This window comes from Nanorana parkeri, unplaced genomic scaffold (genome assembly GCF_000935625.1).
Source record: "Nanorana parkeri isolate BGI_ZX_2015 unplaced genomic scaffold, ASM93562v1 scaffold758, whole genome shotgun sequence".
NCBI classification, from domain to species: Eukaryota; Metazoa; Chordata; class Amphibia; order Anura; family Dicroglossidae; genus Nanorana; species Nanorana parkeri.
Genome location: NW_017307026.1, coordinates 18,532 through 39,134, shown reverse-complemented (window position 1 = coordinate 39,134; position 20,603 = coordinate 18,532). Strand labels below are relative to the sequence as shown.

Below are 20,603 nucleotides of genomic sequence, written 5' to 3'. Positions count from 1 at the left end.
GAAATGGCCTTGGGTGCACAAAAATGATCCCTGTGATCCCCATGATCCTTGTGTGTGTTGTAGAGTAGCCACCACTCCAAGCTTGTTTCCGTGATTGATTAGATATACAAAACAAATTAACTAACTAAATGTGAGATTGTAGTCCATCACGGGAGTGAGTTTGAAGTGGAGGCTACTTTACAACACACACAGGGACCATGGGGAACAAAAGTAGCCACCCTCCAGAAGGAAGGACAGTGTCAGCACCTATTCAGAGATGATTGGAGGATCTACAGCTGAAAGATACACTAATAAGATAAATTTTTGTTATTAGTTAAGGTACTTGAATGTATTCCTAGGATTCAACGCCTGAGTTTAGTGTCACTTTAAGATTACTGTACAAACCAACCGCCCCCCCTTAGCCAAACGAGCATTTAACCAATGTAGTAACGCCTAATTTTTTTTTCAACAAAACTGAAGTTTAACTTTACATACATATCTGTCTGAAATAAATGTCCTTCTGATGTAGGATATGAGTTATGAGAAAGAAAGCCGATCACTCAGTGAACAGCACTTGACGAGCTCAGGAGTAACTTATCAGTATAATTGCACCCACTGCCATCTGGCTTAAGGTGCCCATACATCTTACAATTATCTGCAGATTTTCTGCGGTCAGATGGAAAAAGTGCAACAGATTGTGATGGCAGATAGTGCAACAGATTGTGTTGGTGTATGGCTACCTTAACAGAATGACAGTGAAGGTATACACTCTATACAGGTTATGAGCTTCACCCATAGGACAAAGAGCAACCGTGATAAGCTGTCAGCATTCAGATTTTATTGTCTTGATTGCCCCAATCTGAAATAAGGGGTAATGGTAGCTAACGATTACTACAAGCTTTGCACGTCATATTACTGGTCAGTACACATTAGTAGAAAAGTGATCTATAGTGCATAGAGTGGCAGTGAACACATACCTCCCAACGTTTTGAGATGAGAAAGAGGGACACCTTCCAAAACAAAGCATTTAGGCAATAGATATGTACCGGCCACAACCTCCGTTATGCAGACCATAAGGATGTATATGCCAAAAATTATTAGTCATACCCAATCATTTAGAAATAGCAAACAAGATCATGAAGAGATAAGATAAAGGTTTTAGTGCAGAAGAACACTTGTGGTAGTTACATAGAACATTTTCATAGATATCTGTACATGAGACCAAAAGGAGGGACACCGGTGGAGGAAAGAGGGAGATATGGATTTGGTTCCAAATAAGGGACAGTTGTGAGGTGTAAACACAGTGTTACCCGTGTATAACAAGAGCTGCGATCGTGTATGTCTCCGACTGAAAGTAAACCCGTTGCAAGTATGCAGGTATAAAGGCAACAATACAATACATCTTAAAAGTAGGCACCTCACACTGCTTGGATGATTTTTTTTAAAGGCTTCTCCTGAGCCGCCCTAGAAGTTTCCCAAATCTGGAACAATCAGTAAGCAATCATTGACTTCTAGCACCAAATTCAAAGCTCTAACACACCCACCCAGCATTTTCCTACTGTTCAGAAAATCAATCACCATACAATACATTGAGGGATGCTAGAGTATGAAGGAGTAATGCAGAGCTCTGGCATCAGAGACGGACGCCACTACAAACATACTGAGAGCCCAGTTGTGCTCATTGTGAAGACCCTGGAGAAACAAATGGTGCTTGCAGACACGTTAAGATACTTGTGGTGGGTTTCCTTTCTAAAAACGCTAGAAGCCCTGCTGTCTTTGACAAATGCTGACCTGACAAAAGTATGTATAAAAGGAAAGTCAGAACTTGTCTGCACACTTGTTTCAAGTCAGTGACTTCAAAAGTAGTGAAGCTCTTGAATGAGAATGAGCCACAGTTCCAGTATGTTCAGGTTTTGTCAGCAAAGGCAGCTTCTATGCATCTTGCTACAGTTTCCTTTAGAAAATAATTCCTCCCAAACATCAGAAATCTGTGCTGGATTGAGTGTGACCAGACCCGATTCCCTGCTGGTTCTTCACGCTTCTTGGGACACCAGAAGGAAGAGATCATCACACCATAGCTGGAAAGAGATGGACCATGCTTGGAGCTTCAGTCACTATTGTCCTCAAGTAAGTTCTGCACATATCAACTACAAGGCGCAGAGCACAGAACTGCTATATCACACACCCTCTCCATTGAAATGTATGAAGAACACACTGCTTGGAGACACAAAATCAAAAAGTCTTGGCCATGCCAGAAGTGTGGGTGAGAAACCTTAAGTGCTAAGGTCTAGGACAGCACTGAAGACCTGGCCATGGACAGAGGTCCCAGCCCTTACCCACACCATAACAAAAAAACAATCTGCATGTCATTGGACTTTAAAATAAAATCTTGTGCTGCTCAGCAATTCAATCATTTGTTGGCAATTACCTCATTACCAGCACAAATACTTCAGTGTTACAGATGATGTGACAACAAGCAGCACGAGATTAAAATTGACTGTATAGTGTATCCCTATATTAATTTTGCTCAGGGTTCTTATTTAAAGAGACTCTGTCACTTGTCAATTCAACACCTGCTGATACTCACCCATCAGAGCCCAATGCTTTTGGATATGGGGGAGCATATGATCCTTTACCCTTCCTCCCAGAATGCACTGCTCAGGCCTGTGCCCAAACAACATACCTGAACACTGTCATGTGAGGGACGAGAAGAAGTCATTAACCCTATGTTATCTTAACACTGAGCTTACATAGGGTTGGGCAAAGTATTAGAGTCTCTTTAAATACAAATTACAAGTACAATTTTAAATACGAACTACAAAGAGCTCATATGCGTGGGCTTCAGACTCAGTCATGCGTTATGCTTCTCTGTGGCTTTGACTTGCTTCTGAGTTGCTTTAATTTGGCATGGAGTTGCTCAAAGTCTGTTGCATGCGGTTTCTGGGTTGCCAGGAGTTTCTTTACCCTGCATATTGACTTGTATGGAGAAGAAAAGAAGCTAAGATACAAACAAAAGTCTGTGCTCATTAGTTCTCATATAGTCACTGAAAAAAACAAACTAGATGCATACCGAAATCTTCAGATGAACCAATTTCTTTCAGACGGCAGATAGTCTTTGTCCCGTGTTTGTTTTTATTTGACATATTTAAAGTTTATTTCACAGCATATCCGATGATGTGGGGTTTGACAGGGCTGTGTTTAAATGGAGCAATGATGTGTCTAAGTTTTACATCTGAAAATTTCGATTTTTCCAGATACTTCCATGTTTCCTTTGTTAGCTTGCATCCATCCCCAATGTATTTCCAGGTTGGATCCAAAATGATCTGAAAAAAATAGTTCCAAGAGGAAGGATCTGCCTTCACGTGTTCTATGAAATAATACGCTCCTCCCTGCAACAGAACATACGAATGGTCAGAAAACAAGAGCAACAATAAGCCGTAATCCTTCATGTGTATACACTGGAGGTAATGATATTGGAGGCCGACACCGATGAAAACCTATTTCTTCTCCTCACAACTCAACCCGATGAGTTTCTGTTCAGAACCTGAACTCAGCATCTTACAAGAGACTGTAGAGCCCAATCTGCTGCGATTATTGTGCCTGCCAAGACAATGAGACTGGCAAAGAGGAGCATGACACTTTATAGCAGTGGATGTCACATAGGTATGCCTATGGTGAATGTTCCCGGATATTGTGCTTTTAGATCGTAAGCTCTCATGGGCAGGACCCTCCTAACCCTCTTGTTCTGAATGGTGTTGTAACTATATGGTTTCTCTTTATTTTGTAGAGCGCTGCACAAGCTGTTGGCCCTATACAAGTCCTGTATAATAATAGACGTTGCTGCTGGCTTTGCATACGCCACGCATCGCAGCTTTCAAATCTTGCCTTGCTGCTGGTATAGTCAACAGAATTGCAGTAAAATGAACCTGTTTCATGCGCCTGTTTATCTTGCTCGGCCGTAAGATTCATTGTGAAAGACATGCACAGACAACCAGCCATCAAACAAGAACTCCAGGAAAACAAAAAACTTACCCTTCCACTGCAAGGATTAAGTGCTCGTTTTGTCTAGGGGGCTCAAAAAACCCCCTAAAAAACAGATTTACTCTCCTGATCCTCACTCGCTCTGGGATGCTAGACCAATCCCTGCAGCCTCTTCTTCCCTTGGCCCCGGCAGTCAAAAGACCACTGAGGTCATCACGTCTTATGCGGGTCCATTGACCTGCATGAGATGTGATGACGATGAGGGACATTCCAGAGCTGCAGTGGGAAAGAGGTGCCAAGGGACTGAGGATCAGGTAAGTTAAACAGCTTCCCCCCCCAGACAAAATGAGCACTCAACCCTTGCAGTGCTGGGAAAGCTCCACTGGAAGGGTAAGTTTTCTATCAACCCAGAGTTTCATCTTTAACCGTAAGGCTGGCCACACACCGTTACAACCTTCGCAAGACTTTTGTCTTGCGATGGTTGTAAGGTCATTAAAAAATCGGCTGGTTTTCGAACATGTTCGTAAGACAAAAGTCGTGCGACCGTACAGTAGAAACGGTCGCACGCCTTCCACACACCTTGCGATTATCGTACGACCGCGGGATTTCCCACAATTATCGTAGGATAATCGCAAGGTGTGTGGGCACCTTCACAGGATAATATACATCTAGGTGTCGGCTTATTAAATGGTCCAGCAGGAAACAATAGTCTCCACCTTCCTCTTCATCAAGCCGCAGCTGGTGGCAGATGCTTTATTCAAGAGTTTAAATAGAAGTAGTTTACAAATCAAATACATGATGATACATGAATAGTATTATGGCACCTCGGCCCACAGACCTAAATGGCCCGAATGCTATTGTGTTCTATGACAGCTGAGAATGTCAAATGGGCGGAACAAGCCCTGTGACGTCACAGCTCGCCCCACCCATTTGTTTACATTCGGGTCAGAGATGTCATTTTGCAGCGAGTCTACATTGGGTTCGGACAGGTTGGCGTGCGGCGGGACTTTTCTTTTACTTTGGCAAGTTTTTGGTTTTTTTTTTCCAATTAAAGGATTTTTTCAAATGTGTGATCTATTTATTTTCTTTTAACCCTTTAGTGAATGAGTAGGGGTACAAGTACAAAATGTTCAAGGGGGGTAATCCTTGTTGAACTGTCTAACTATTGCCGCAGCGCCTAGCGGCTCATCGGGTTCTATAACCTAGGACAAACTTATATTTGTGCTAGGTTATAGAAGCCGATAGCAGCGCAGACGCAGTGGCAACTGTGGTGGTTGAAAGAATCATGTGGCCGCGCAGGTGCTGTAACATAATATAACCTTTGGCTAGGTCATAGAATCCGATGAGGCAATAGCCACTGCGCCTGCGCGGCTATCGGCTTCTATAACCTAGGACAAATATAACTGTAGTGGGTTATAGAAGTGGATAGCCACGCAGGCGCTGTGGCAATAGTTAAGACAGTTCGACAAGGATTTCCTGGGCATGCGCACTAGCACCATCTGCTGTACATCTCCTACTCGCAGTCACCCAATGTGACATCACAAGTTGGAGAGGTCAACAAGTTGGAACTTTCGATAGAACACTGTTCTTCCCACTACATCTGTGATTGGTCACGCATCACTGCGATCATTCCCTGTAGTCATTACTGAACATCTAATGTACATGTCACAGAATTACACTCACAGGTCTCAGCACCCGATGAGCTTCCGCCAGAATGTCTTCCACATTGTCTACAGAGCACAGGACCAGTGTGCAGATCACCACGTCCATGGAGCCACTCTGGATCTGGGTCATGCTCTCCCCTGGGGCCACCACAAAGGCCTGGAACTGGACATGCTGGCTCTCCGCCAGGCTGGCGCTCAGGAACTTCTTGAAGTTAGGGTTAGGATCTACACAGGTGACTTGACATCCTTCTGGATAGAACTGAAAGTTGGCTCCAGTGCCACAGCCCAGCTCCAGGACTCTGAGCTCCACAGAGGGGCCCCTGAACTCATTCAGGTTGCTGAACAGTTCCTTCTTGTGATCTTTCATGTATTTGTTATAGTTCTTGGTCACTCTGTTCAGGAGGTAAGGCAGCACTTTCTTAGCTATGGGATCCCACAGGCCCAGCAAGGCCAGGATGTGTATGGGCAGTGCTATGAGAGCTACACATAGCTGGAAGAATACAATGTGCACTGCCATTGTCAGAAGTGCAGCCAACGATGAAGAGCAGTCTCTGTGTCAGCTGAGCCAGGAGGCATGTCCGTGGCGGGGGGCGGGCCTATTGTCACTGCTGCTGGGTGAGAGCTCAGCCAGGAGGTGCGTGTCCGTACGGGGGGCGGGCCTATTGTCACTTCTGATGGGTGAGAGCTCAGCCAGGAGGTGCGTGTCCGTACGGGGGGCGGGCCTATTGTCACTGCTGCTGGGTGACAGTTCAGCCAAGAGGTGCGTGTCCGTCCGGGGGGCGGGCCTATTGTCACTTCTGATGGGCAGTGAGAAAAAGCTCATTGCTGGCTCAGCAATGAGAGAAAACGTGAAACGAGCAAGGAGGGAGCGTGTCTACTTCTTCCTCTGGGCGCTAATTACTTCTTCCTCTGCTAAGCGGTTACATTGTAACATTAACCTTTATACAGGAAAGGGTGTTCAAAGGTCACGTGTGCACGTCTGAAAAAGCTGAAGTATGTGATCATGTGATATCTATAAATGTTAATTTTAGGGACGTGCAGACATGTACGTCTCATTAATGAATCCAATGCCATTAGGGGTCTTTGCAGCTCTGAGATTTATTCTATTCTAGTCACTGTAATTGAACAGTACACATGACAGTCCAGAGGCTGCGCCTGACCTGCTTTGCATTGCACTGCGTTCCCTTGGATGCAGCATGTCCTTTTTAGGTGCATTTAAACCGCAGGCAAAGCAGGACAATTGCAGCCTTTTCTTGTTGAACGAAGCTGCATTAGTGTGAATGAAAAACTCAGCGTTTGGCTAGGACGCCCTTCATCATGAACCCTTAAAAGCCATATGTCTGCGAAGGTTCTCATTCATCCAGGTAATGGTATATCCAGTGGCAGAACTACCACCATAGCGACCGATGCGGTCGCTATGGGGCCCGCGGCACTGGGGGGGCCGGATCCCCGCTGCTCTCCCCCGCTTGAATGGTCTGAGGCAGCGGGGATCCGAAAAAAAATGAACGGCGGAAGAGCCGCTGCCGTCCTGAAACTGACAGGAGGACAGCGGCTCTGCTCTCCTCCCCGCCTGCCGCTCGATAATCGTGATCGATAGGAGAGCGGATCCGCTGACCTCCTGTCAGTTTCAGGATGACAGCGGCTGTGTGCGTGGCCGAGCGGAGGATCGGAGTATCATTGATATGTACCGATCCTCCGTGTGCAGCACAAACACTGGAGCGATTGTCTGATCACTCCGGTGTTTGTAAATAACTGGGGACACATAGTACTTTGTGTCCCCAGTTATGAATGAACAGGCGGTGATTTACATCACCTCCTGTTCATTCATGAATTTCTCAATGGGGAGAAGCACTCAGTACAGAGGCTTTTCCCCATTGAGAATCTGCTTGATAGTAAATATCTTACTATCAGCAGTTTGTGAATGAATGGGAATCCTCTGTACTGAGTGCTTCCCATTCATTGAGTGCTGAGGCTGCAGAAAAAGACATTGAGGACTCTGTGTCCTCAATGCCTTTTTCTATTTCAAAAGGGAAATGTCAGGGGTCTGTTTAGACCCCCTAATATTTCCCCGAAGCCCTGGGATTTCTAGTTACGCCCCTGGGTATATCTGTAAAAAATAAGTCAAGGCAACTGGACTTGCTGTAATTTTCTTGAAGACGTTTCACAGGTCATCCAACCGGCTTTCTCAATTCAGAATTGCTGCCCCAAGACCAAGTTCTTCAATGCACCTCCCTTTCCGCCAAACTCCCCCCAAGGAAAAATGGCAACCAGATGGGGGGGACGGCAGGGTTGTTTTTATTTATTTTTTCTTTCTTTTTTTTTTTACTTTTTTATCACTTTTTTTACTTTTAATTTTTTTTCTTCACTTTATTGCTATCACACAGGAGCTGACAAGCCCTTGTGCGATAGCATTTGGAGGTGACAGGTTCTCTTTATTAAACCTGCCACCTCCATTACAGGAGCATTGTGCCGGGATCACTTGTACAAAGCGAGTGGCTGCTTCCCCGCTCTACATTTAGCCCTGCTTACACGAAGCAGCGCGAAAAGTGGAAAAACACTACCCGCCAGGCAACTGTGCCGCCCCTCTACTCCCCCTCTACTCCCTGCCTCGGTGGCCTTGTGGGAAATCCGGCCCTGCTCACCGTGGTCGCAAATGTCAGTGGTTGTCCACATGGAACGATTACCTGCGGTCCGGGATAGATGATTGTGCCTGGACGTAATTGTTCCATGAATGATTTTGTATAGACAACCACTGACAGTTGCGGACACTGTCAGCCTGTCATTAACCTGAACGGGCACCGCGGCCACATCTGTACGGACACACCTGGGATTCCCACATGCAAGAAAATGTAGGTTCTTGCCGCAGGAATCCCCAGCCGTAGCCTAAAGCCATGTGTTAATAGCGCCTATGTGTAGATTCACAACATGCGTCAATGTCGGGATGAATTAACTCCCATGTGCATGTGTGTCATTCTGGGCCCGCCAATCAAAATGGCCAAAGACCTCAATCCAGGAAAAAGATCAGATAGGAATGTTGCAGCCAGTGGGGGAGCTTGTGGATGTTGCTTCGCTGGAGGGGAAGTAAGTATTGGCAGCTGCAGTTTGGCTTTAAGCCTGAATCAGCCTTTAGGCTCACTACAATCTGATCATGCAATCTTTGCACTATCAACTTTAGATCTACCAAAACTATGTAATATGAGGACCTACCCAGTGGCATCCCTAGGTTTTTTGTTGCCTGAGGCGGGTGGGGGAGAACTTCTAGCTGGCAGGGGGGTGCAGGAGCATGAAACGCTCTGGTCGGCATCCCACCCAACTCCTGGCAACCAGTTGCCAGGAGTTTGGCAAGATGCCAGCCAGAGTGTCCCAAATTGCTAAGAACTGGGTGGGGAGATGTGTATGGCCCTGGGACGCTCTGGCCAGAAAGAGGGCGACAGGCACACAGCAAACATTGTGCGATGCGATGCCACTCTGCCTGTCACCCCCCTATGAGATCCAAAGAGATGCCGCCTGAGGCAACATCCTCAAGCTGCCTCATTTAAACGACAGCCTTGGACCTACCTAGTCTATCCTATCAATTTGTATCCAATCAGGCCGGCCCTTACACTACATAGTTGTTGGTAGATTTAAAGAAAATGATACAGTAAGATTGCAATGTGTGTGGTGAGCTTTAAAGAGATTTCCCCCTCTTATTGTTTGTGATGAAAATGTAGGCCCCAGGGTTCCATTTTGTATAATTATCTCTATTTTGTGTTATACAAAGAGGGATTCCCTCCCTTACACCTTTTTGCAAGTTATGTGAATTGTTCTTATCAGAAATTGCAATAGGGTGGATGAGTGAATGTTCTCACCACAGATATAGATTAGATTGGTTCTGAGGCCAGTTTGACCCTCAGCTATACATAGACTATGAATCAGCTTATTTGGGAATATGTATACCTGACTGATATTCCATAACATGTTACAGGTGACATCAGGAATGACAGCTTTCACATCTGTGCATTATGGTAAAGCACGCATTTTACCGAATGCTACTGCAATGCACAGTGACACACAAAACTGTGGTCTCATTCATTTCTAATGGGACCCCAATGCATTTTGCCAGCGCAGCATGGCAAATGTGCATTTCCCACAGCAGCTCACTAATGTAAACCATCTATGCATTGTGGAGTACTGCACTGAAAAAAAAAATGATGCAGGCCCATCTATCATCTAGTGGTGTGTTGGCACTCCGGGGCTGTGACAGCTGATCTCAGGGATCTCCCAGGGATCAGCTGTTGGCTGAGTGTTTGTAAATAACTGGACATAGTGTGCTTACTATGTCCCAGTTATGAATGAATGGGAAGTGCTCTACACATCACTTCCTGTTCATTCATGATTGTGGACATAGTAAATGACACTATATCCACAATGTAGGAACACTCAGTATAGAGGCTTCCTGTTCATTCATAACAGGGGCTGCAGACTCTGTGTCCTCCATTTCTTTTTCTATTTTAAAAAGGAAATATCAGGGGTCTGTTTAGATCTTTTATATTTCTCTCGAGCCCCCAACAGTAAAGTGAAAAAATAAATACAAATAAAATAAAAAAATGTTTAAATGGTTGTAAAAAAAACGCCATTTTTGAATTCGGTTTCGGCCTGACAATTTTTTAATGTTCCATTTCGGTGCATCCCTAATCAGTACAGGTTTCCTCTAAGAAAATGTCAGCATATAATACTAGAACTGTGAGTGTCACCTGACTCAAATATTTCCTTTATGAGAGAGGATAAACTTGTTTGCATCGAGGAATAGCATTAAATCTAAGGCACGGAATGTTTTTATGGGACCCTTGTTAAAACTTATATGCGACAAGTGCTTTAAAATAATTGCGTGCTGAGGGAACTGTGTGGCTGCAATTGCTGACCTCTGCTTCTGATGTTAACTTCCTGGCACTAATGCTGATCTAAAGGCTTGCACATTTTTCTGACTCACTAATCCAGGTACAAGTATGCAGATCAGGAGTTCTGACTTGCTGCTGCCTGCTTGTTCCCAAGTTTACTTAGTAAACCTGCACTGTATATTATGGTCCACTCCTCCCTTAGTACTGCCTGTTTTATTAAAGACTTATCTTGCTCCCAGTGGCTTGGTGGTTAGCACTTTTACTTCTTAGTCTTAATCTTAGTTTGTAAGCTCCTCAGGGGCAGGAACGGATGTGAATGTGCAGTATATGTAAACTGTCAGTGCTATATAAATACTAATAATAAAAAAACAAGATTGATATGTATGAGCCAAGGTGCAATTTGAAGATGGGCTGCTAGGGACAAAAATTATAACAATTTTCTTACTTGGGCCCTGGAATGAAAAAGTTTAACCATTTTCCTGCCAGTGCCTTAAGGCATGTGGCGAAACAAAAATGTTTCCAGCTGGTCCATATGCCTTTTACCCTTCTTCAGAGCTGGAATTTATATCCCCTGAGCGTGTCCAGGAGCACAGGGCATGGTGGGTGTGCAGAAAATTGTGGGAACCAAGAGGATTGCGGGAACCCAAATGATTGTGGGAAACTGCGTTAGAGGGGCCAACACCTGTCTCTGAGTGAAGCTGCACTCCGCCACACTACCTCTACACTGTCAGGATATAGACACACAAGCAGTTGTTCTGCTAAATTGTCCCTGTTAAATGGAAAATGGAAAAATGTGAGGTGGGAGGGAGTGATAGTGTAAACCAGTATTTACACAGAGTCAGCGTGAGTCAGGTATTATGATGCATTCCAAGCAGGTCATAGGTATATGATCCCCTCCCTTCTGTAAAAAATTGTATATACAGGTGAAACTCGAATAATTAGAATATCGTGCAAAAGTAATTGCAGTAAGTGCTGCAAAAGGGGCCCAAACCAAGTACTGAGTACATATGCATGCTTGTACTTTCAGAGGTCCGATATTGTTCTATGTACAATCCTTGTTTTATTGATTGCATGTAATAATCTACTTTTTTGAGGTTGTGTATTTGGGGTTCTTGGGGTTTTCATGAGCTGTAAGCCATAATCATCACAATCATGACAAATCACGGCTTGAATTATCTTGCTTTGCATGTAATGAGTCTATCTCATATATTAGTTTCACCTTTTAAGTTGCATTAGTGAAATAAATGAACTTTGCACGATATTCTAATTATTCAAGTTTCACCTGTACAGATATCATGATTCAAACTTTACTCCACTGTCAAGGCTGCCTAACAATACAATCATTTGGAAGCTGTTTACTATTCTTTAAAGAGGAAGTTGCAAAAAATACTACCGTAGTAGCCAGAGTTTTTGATAGAAGAAACTTTATATGGATCTTCTGACCAAACGCTCCTTTTTCCTTTTTTTTTATTGTATTCTGCTTGTGGCGAGTGCTCAGTGCAGTAAACACTTTTGGTACCTATAAGATGCCAAAGACTTAAGCCAAGTGCTATAATAATGCAATTCCATCATGCTGGTACAGTAGTTGCATCATCACTGGTCACCCAATGGCTGAAAGGAAATGTCCCGAGTGCAGAGCATCAGAAAAGATGTCAGTGGCTGTAATGCAGTTTGCAGAGTTGTCATCACAGGAGAAGGCAATTTTCCTCATTCAAGAATCTTGAAAGTGTATCTAAACCACAAAACTAAGATGTTATATATTGCAGGTGGTTACCAATCCTGCATTAGTTTTCACTTCTTTTTTCTTCCCCTTTACTTTCACATGGTGATCTAGCCAGCAACTCACTTGCTGTCTTAGGGTGGCTCCAGTCTACGGAGGAGCAACAGAGCCACCCTTGGACAGCAGCATTGTTAACCTGTGGAGAGGGTCATGTTAAGGTGCCCATACTCTGGCCAAATTTCGGTCGGTTTTTAATGTACCGGCCAAAATTTACACAGTGTGTGGGGCTGTTGGCTCCCTTTCAGTCGGCATTCCTCAATCAGCTGATCGAAGGAGCCTGCTGGAAAATCTTCGTATGATCAGAGCCGGCAGCCAATGAGCTGCCCGCTCTGATCGGGGATTCTGACAGGCAGCATCTGTTAGAATACAATATAAACAGCGGTGATTCCTCGATCGACACGCTGTTTGTGTTGGAGATTTTTTTTTCGGCCAGCCCACGGGTTAAACGAAAAAAATATATAGGTGTATGGCCAGCCTTACATGGGCTAGCAGATTTAAATTGACTTGACTACAAATGGAAGCCGAACTCAAGGTTAACACTTTATAAGCAGTTACGGAAATTTTTTTTTACTGGCAGGATCACAAGGTGAAACTAAAGGAAAAGGAAAACAAATACAACCACCTGACTAAGGATTGGTAAACTGCTTTAACTAACTTCTTGGCTTCCCATACCACCACTCTGCTCCCACTGTTGCTCTCCGTGGACACCCAATCTCCTTTTGCCTGCTAGCAAAGTCAGATATCAGTGCCAACCTCTTTCATCTGCCACCAGTTCTTCTGTCCACCTCCACAGAGTTGTATGTAAATAAATCTATTTAGTTTAAACCCATTTATTAAAATATCATACACAAAATTGGTACTTGTAAATGTTCAACATGATTTATCCCCCAAAAGGGACCCAAGCTGGTAAAACAGAGGATGATGCTGTTTCCAGGAGGCAATGAGAGATGTTGTATTGGTGGAGAATGACAAAGGGAGGAGAGTAGTGGTATGCGAGGCCAAGAAGCAGATTGAGGGGAATTAAAAGAGTGCTATGTGACCAATCTGTGTATGTAGCCATAATGAGTCTATGAAAACCCTTTTGTGTGATGATTGGGTGGCAGTCACTGAACATGGAATGTAGCCTATTTGGATTTGATATTCAATTAGAAGTTTCGGCTCCAGCTGAGCATCTTTTATGAAATCTGTACTAGAGGTATATGTTTTGCCATATGCATAGTTACATATTATGGCAAGTACTTTTGCGGCCCTATTAAACCCTCAGATTTTTTAAAACAATACTGTAATGTGCGCCTTACTGTAATCCATGGTTGTTTCCCTTTGCCCTTTAGCAGAATGTGACACAAATGAGAGTTCTCAAAGACGTATTGATTTTTTGCTCCACATGAAGTAGTACCTGCACTAAACACTGTTTGCATTACACTGAACACATCCCTCCCAACTTTCTGAGATGAGAAAAGGGACTTCTTGTAGCTCAATGTATTTAGGCAACACTTTTGGTAGTTAAAGAAGAAAGGTGAATGGTCATCACCGTGGGACCGAGGATCGGGTGAGTATATCTTTTTTATTTTGCACACTGGACAAAAGCATGTAACTCCTGCAGTTCTGCCCTGAGTTCTTCTTAACCAGAACATCTGTACATCAGACCAAAAAGATGGATAGCTGAGGAGGAAAGAGGGACAGAGCGATTTGGTTCCAAATGAGGGACAGTTGGGAGGTATGTGACCACCTAACCAAACTCCAGTGCTGTTTCATAAAAACAACAACCCTTTATATTAAATTATATAACAGGCCAACTTTAAACCAAAACTATTTTTTCGTTTTGGATAGACTGGGTTAGGACCTCTTCCCCATCAGTGGTTGGGGCAGGAAGTCACAGACAGTAATAATAGGCTGACAAGGTTTTATTGAAAAAAATGTGTTTTGTTGCATTATGTGCCTCCATCTGTCCCAACAGAATGTGAGGAAATCTCCCCAATAGGCAATCATATTCCAGTGAAAACATGCCAGGGGTTTTATCCCTTCCTCACTCTATCCTTTTCGTGAATGACTCATTCAGTGTAGAGTTTTGAAAGGCACATAGTTGGTTATACACTGGCATGCATTTTTGTGCATAGCAGCTTGTTTTACCATTTATTTTGCCATGTTGAAGCCCAAGCAAAACAGCATGGCAATGCATGTTAAAATGTACCACAGCCAGTTAAAACAGGTGAAAGTCCCTAAAACCATACATGATGGTCCGTGCATTTCTGAAATGTGAAAATGTAAATGCGCCTGAAAGAAGTGGCTATTTTTTTACCTAGTTGCTGCATATCCCTTCTCAGCCCTCTTACCTGACTTCAATCAGAACTACAAAGCAAGTAAAACACATCAGTAGATGTAGACATGTAGACATTTATTCATGCGGATCGGTTTTACAAATAGGAGAACCTGCCTAATACTCCATTACAATGTGCAGTTTATGAATTTATTTGACAGCGTATCCAATAATATGAGGGTTAATAAGTTTCATAGGCGTAGGTGCATATATATGGCGCAGGTTCAACTCTGAGAATTTGGCATCTTCCAGGTCCTTCCATGTGGTCCTTCGTATGCTGCAGCCATCAAAAATCAGCTTCCAGGTAGGATTCAGGACCTTCTGAAAAAAACTTATCCAGCCGGACTCGTCTGTTGAGGCCACATGTTCAAGAAAGTAGAAAGCTCCACCCTGGAAAACAAGAGGGACAATTAAATATATATATATATATATATATATACACACACACACATTGATCAGCCATAACATTATGACCACTGACAGGTGAAGTGAATAACATTGATTATCTAAATACAATGGCACCTGGAAGTGGGTGGGATATATTAGGCAGCAAGTGAACATTTTGTTCATGAAGTTGATGTGGCGGAAGGAGCCAAAAATGGGCAAGTGTATGGATTTGAGTGACTTTGACAAGGGCCAAATTGTGATGGCTAGATGACTGGGTCAGAGCAACTCAAAAAATTGCAGCTCTGGTGGGATGTTCCCAGTCTGCAGTGGTCAGGATGGGCTTGATGTTCGAGTCAAACAACAGTCCGCCTCAAGCATCGGTAGTTCGTGTGTTCGGCGAACACACGAACTGTCAGGGCATTCAGCAGGCTGTTCGTCCGCCGAGCGCCCAACAAGGCACTGCGCACCACATAGTGCCTTGTGAAGCCCTGATTGGGTAAAGCAATGGACCTGACCACAGTTCAGGTGCAAGACAATCACAGCACAGAGAACTGGGAGAGCCAAGATTGGGCAAAGTCATGATGACTTTGCCCAATCATGGCTCACACAGCTAAGCCCTGTCAGGTGCCGGACAAATGTAAACAGTTCAGCGGAGCTAGCTAGCAGTCACCGCTAGCTCCACCCAATTACAGGCTGTTTAGGTGCCCCAGGCACGATATTTAAAGGAATATTTCATTTTTATTGTTTCACTTTAAGCAATGTTAAAATCACTGCTCCTTTAAAAACGGTATTCTTTAAAAGTGTTTTTCTCATTGATACATGTCCCCCTAGGCCAGTACCCGAATCCCCATACCCTTTTTGTGGCAAATAACAGAACTTGCATATAAGCCTTCAAAATGAGGTCAATTGATTTTCAGAGTTCTGGTCCTATAGACTTTCATTGAGTTCGAAGCTCGAGTTCAAACTTTTTTCATGTTCTAAAGTTCGAACTCGAACCGAACTCGGGTGTGTTCGGCCCATCACTACTGATGACAAGGCAATATTTGTGATTTTTTTTTTTTGTATTAGAGATTTGCTTAAAGAATATATAAAATAAATCAAATAAAGAAATTAAAAAAGGGCTAGCAATAACACATTATGTAATAGTTAACGTTATTTAGTACTAGAAGTTGAGCAGCACTATACAAACATATACAGATGGACTTTAGGTAAACCCTAAGAGTAGGGATGCACCGATAGCGATACTAGTATCTGTGCCGATACCGAGTATTTGGGCGAGTGCGAGTACTCGCCCAAATGCTCCCAATCCTTTTTCCGGTACCAGAACTTTTGGTATCAGGAAGCTGGGTGGCGAGTCTTTACACTCCGCCCGGTTTCTGATTGGCCAGGAAGCCGGCTCCATGCTCCCTTGTCAACAGGGAGCATGGAGCTGGCTTACCAGCTAATCAGGACGCTGGGGGGCAGGTAATGTCTTGCCCCTGCCTGCTTTCTGATTGGCCGGGAAAACGGCTCCATGGTCCTTTGTAAGCATAGAGCCAGCTTCCCGACCAATCAGGAAGCTGGACAGCGTGTAATGACTCACTGCCCGGCTTCCTGATTGGCCAGAAAGCCGACTCCATGCTTCCCCATCACCTGGTGACGAGTGAGCATGGAGCCGGCTTCCCGTCTAATCAGGTCTAATGCCTGGCTTCCTTAATGCGACTTCCGGTATCGGTATTCGGCATCGGCGAGTACCGGGAAAAAAATAACGGTACACATACTCGATACCGAAAAACCGGTATCGGTGCATCCCTCCCTAAGAGCGTACAAGACACACTTTGCCATGAGCACGTGTCAAGCCCATGTGCTTGGGCTGGCCTGGCATTGAATTCTTGTAGAAGGGTTTAGCTGTTATCATGAAACCTGCTAAATGAAGTTTCTGCTTGGTCTGACCCTTTGCTATTCCACTTCAAGTGACACACTGGCTCTGTCCATATTATCTCGCTTAATATAAACAGAACACAGTACAGTTGAGAAAGATCAATACTGCTTGCATAATCATTTAATTCGTTCAGAGTTTAGGCACCAAAGGTCCATGTTAAGCAACAGGATTTGGCAGGCTGAGGAAAACGTAAGTCTCCACTGGTGTCTGAATATTACGACAGTACAGAATGGCTTTAACTTCTGTAGCAAAATTACCCCAATGGATCTGTTGCATGTTATGGGCCCTCCTAGGCTTCCTATTGGTGATTTGTCTTGTAGCTGCAACCAGACACTCACCGCCCCCCCCAATGATGGCAGACAGAAAGACTTCCACTCACTTTTTTGGGTGTTTTATTGGCTCAGTTGGCCAAGACAGTACAGGGTGCAGGATACCAAAAACAGCAGCAAATATTCCCTCCATTCAGTAGTATCTTTAGGCCTCATTCACATGGTCATTCATGGCTGTCGACCAGCAAATGTTCCCTCCACTCAGTAGTATCTTTAGGACTCATTTACATGGTCATTCATGGCTGTAGACCAGCAAATGTTCCCTCCACTCAGTAGTATCTTTAGGCCTCATTCACATGGTCATTCATGGCTGTAGACCAGCAAATGTTCCCTCCACTCAGTAGTATCTTTAGGACTCATTCATGTGGTCATTCATGGCTGTAGACCAGCAAATGTTCCCTCCACTCAGTAGTATCTTTAGGACTCATTCACGTGATCATGCATGGCTGTAGACCAGCAAGTGTTCCCTCCACTCAGTAGTATCTTTAGGACTCATTCATGTGGTCATTCATGGCTGTAGACCAGCAAATGTTCCCTCCACTCAGTAGTATCTTTAGGACTCATTCACATGATCATGCATGGCTGTAGACCAGCAAGTGTTCCCTCCAATCAGTAGTATCTTTAGGCCTTATTCACATGGTCATTCATGGCTGTAGACCAGCAAATGTTCCCTCCACTCAGTAGTATCTTTAGGCCTCATTCACATGGTCATTCATGGCTGTAGAACAGCAAATGTTCCCTCCACTAAGTAGTATATTTAGGACTCATTCATGTGGTCATTCATGGCTGTAGACCAGCAAATGTTCCCTCCACTCAGTAGTATCTTTGGGACTCATTCATGTGGTCATTCATGGCTGTAGACCAGCAAATGTTCCCTCCACTCAGTAGTATCTTTGGGACTCATTCATGTGGTCATTCATGGCTGTAGACCAGCAAATGTTCCCTCCACTCAGTAGTATCTTTGGGACTCATTCATGTGGTCATTCATGGCTGTAGACCAGCAAATGTTCCCTCCACTCAGTAGTATCTTTGGGACTCATTCATGTGGTCATTCATGGCTGTAGACCAGCAAATGTTCCCTCCACTCAGTAGTATCTTTGGGACTCATTCATGTGGTCATTCATGGCTGTAGACCAGCAAATGTTCCCTCCACTCAGTAGTATCTTTGGGACTCATTCATGTGGTCATTCATGGCTGTAGACCAGCAAATGTTCCCTCCACTCAGTAGTATCTTTGGGACTCATTCATGTGGTCATTCATGGCTGTAGACCAGCAAATGTTCCCTCCACTCAGTAGTATCTTTGGGACTCATTCATGTGGTCATTCATGGCTGTAGACCAGCAAATGTTCCCTCCACTCAGTAGTATCTTTGGGACTCATTCATGTGGTCATTCATGGCTGTAGACCAGCAAATGTTCCCTCCACTCAGTAGTATCTTTGGGACTCATTCATGTGGTCATTCATGGCTGTAGACCAGCAAATGTTCCCTCCACTCAGTAGTATCTTTGGGACTCATTCATGTGGTCATTCATGGCTGTAGACCAGCAAATGTTCCCTCCACTCAGTAGTATCTTTGGGACTCATTCATGTGGTCATTCATGGCTGTAGACCAGCAAATGTTCCCTCCACTCAGTAGTATCTTTGGGACTCATTCATGTGGTCATTCATGGCTGTAGACCAGCAAATGTTCCCTCCACTCAGTAGTATCTTTGGGACTCATTCATGTGGTCATTCATGGCTGTAGACCAGCAAATGTTCCCTCCACTCAGTAGTATCTTTGGGACTCATTCATGTGGTCATTCATGGCTGTAGACCAGCAAATGTTCCCTCCACTCAGTAGTATCTTTAGGCCTCATTCACATGGTCATTCATTGCTGTAGACCAGCAAATGTTCCCTCCACTAAGTAGTATCTTTAGGCCTCATTCACATGGTCATTCATGGCTATAGACCAGCAAATGTTCCCTCCACTCAGTAGTATCTTTAGGCCTCATTCACATGGTCATTCATGGCTATAGACCAGCAAATGTTCCCTCCACTCAGTAGTATCTTTAGGCCTCATTCACATGGTCATTCATGGCTATAGACCAGCAAATGTTCCCTCCACTCAGTAGTATCTTTAGGCCTCATTCACATGGTCATTCATGGCTATAGACCAGCAAATGTTCCCTCCACTCAGTAGTATCTTTAGGCCTCATTCACATGGTCATTCATGGCTATAGACCAGCAAATGTTCCCTCCACTCAGTAGTATCTTTAGGCCTCATTCACATGGTCATTCATGGCTATAGACCAGCAAATGTTCCCTCCACTCAGTAGTATCTTTAGGCCTCATTCACATGGTCATTCATGGCTATAGACCAGCAAATGTTCCCTCCACTCAGTAGTATCTTTAGGCCTCATTCACATGGTCATTCATGGCTATAGACCAGCAAATGTTCCCTCCACTCAGTAGTATCTTTAGGCCTCATTCACATGGTCATTCATGGCTATAGACCAGCAAATGTTCCCTCCACTCAGTAGTATCTTTAGGCCTCATTCACATGGTCATTCATGGCTATAGACCAGCAAATGTTCCCTCCACTCAGTAGTATCTTTAGGCCTCATTCACATGGTCATTCATGGCTATAGACCAGCAAATGTTCCCTCCACTCAGTAGTATCTTTAGGCCTCATTCACATGGTCATTCATGGCTATAGACCAGCAAATGTTCCCTCCACTCAGTAGTATCTTTAGGCCTCATTCACATGGTCATTCATGGCTATAGACCAGCAAATGTTCCCTCCACTCAGTAGTATCTTTAGGCCTCATTCACATGGTCATTCATGGCTATAGACCAGCAAATGTTCCCTCCACTCAGTAGTATCTTTAGGCCTCATTCACATGGTCATTCAAGGCTGTAGACCACCCAGATCTGTGTATTTCTGCGATATGTACGGACCAGTATTTATGATCAGCTGCGGACAGGAAGCGTGTATGAATCACCGTAGACAGTGTCAGGCTGACACTGTCTACGGCTGCCAGCATATGGCTAGGGACTGATGAGTGACCCTGTATGCAGCCGGGTTGCATCCAGGGCCACTCATCTATCCCTAACCGCATGTAATCACTCTGAGTCATTGATATATACAGGAAGCAGTAGAAACCTAGATTCCTATTGGCTATTTCACTTTGCAACTATCTATCTAAACTATCTATTGCACCCGCCCTCTGCTGCTTTCACCCGTTCTCTGCTGTTGGGGGGGTCTGCCGTGGCCGCATGTGCAGTGGCTCCTTCCCTCATGCACATGGCTGGCCAGCCCGCCCGCATCAGACGCGGCCGCTCACTCCTCCGAGGCCCCAGCGGGCGACCCTCTACAGTGCCTGATTGG

At 44.4% G+C, this 20,603-nt stretch overlaps 2 protein-coding genes across 2 annotated transcripts in view; both read right to left on the bottom strand.

Moving 5' to 3' along the window:
- Positions 1–3,116: 3,116 nt before the first annotated feature.
- Positions 3,117–6,175, bottom strand: LOC108793561 (methyltransferase-like protein 7A). The gene is made up of 2 exons (XM_018564540.1): positions 5,644–6,175; positions 3,117–3,368 (listed from the first exon to the last, which is right to left on the bottom strand). Exons 1-2 carry the CDS (start codon positions 6,139–6,141, stop codon positions 3,132–3,134), a joined length of 735 nt encoding a protein of 244 aa, XP_018420042.1. The 5' UTR covers positions 6,142–6,175; the 3' UTR covers positions 3,117–3,131.
- Positions 6,176–14,693: 8,518 nt separating this feature from the next.
- The window catches only part of LOC108793559 (methyltransferase-like protein 7A), a 12,256-nt gene continuing 6,346 nt past the window's right edge, over positions 14,694–20,603 (bottom strand). The window contains exon 2 of the mRNA XM_018564537.1: positions 14,694–14,988. Coding sequence (XP_018420039.1) covers positions 14,749–14,988 — 240 coding nt within the window. The 3' untranslated portion in view covers positions 14,694–14,748. The remainder of the gene's footprint in view (positions 14,989–20,603) is intronic.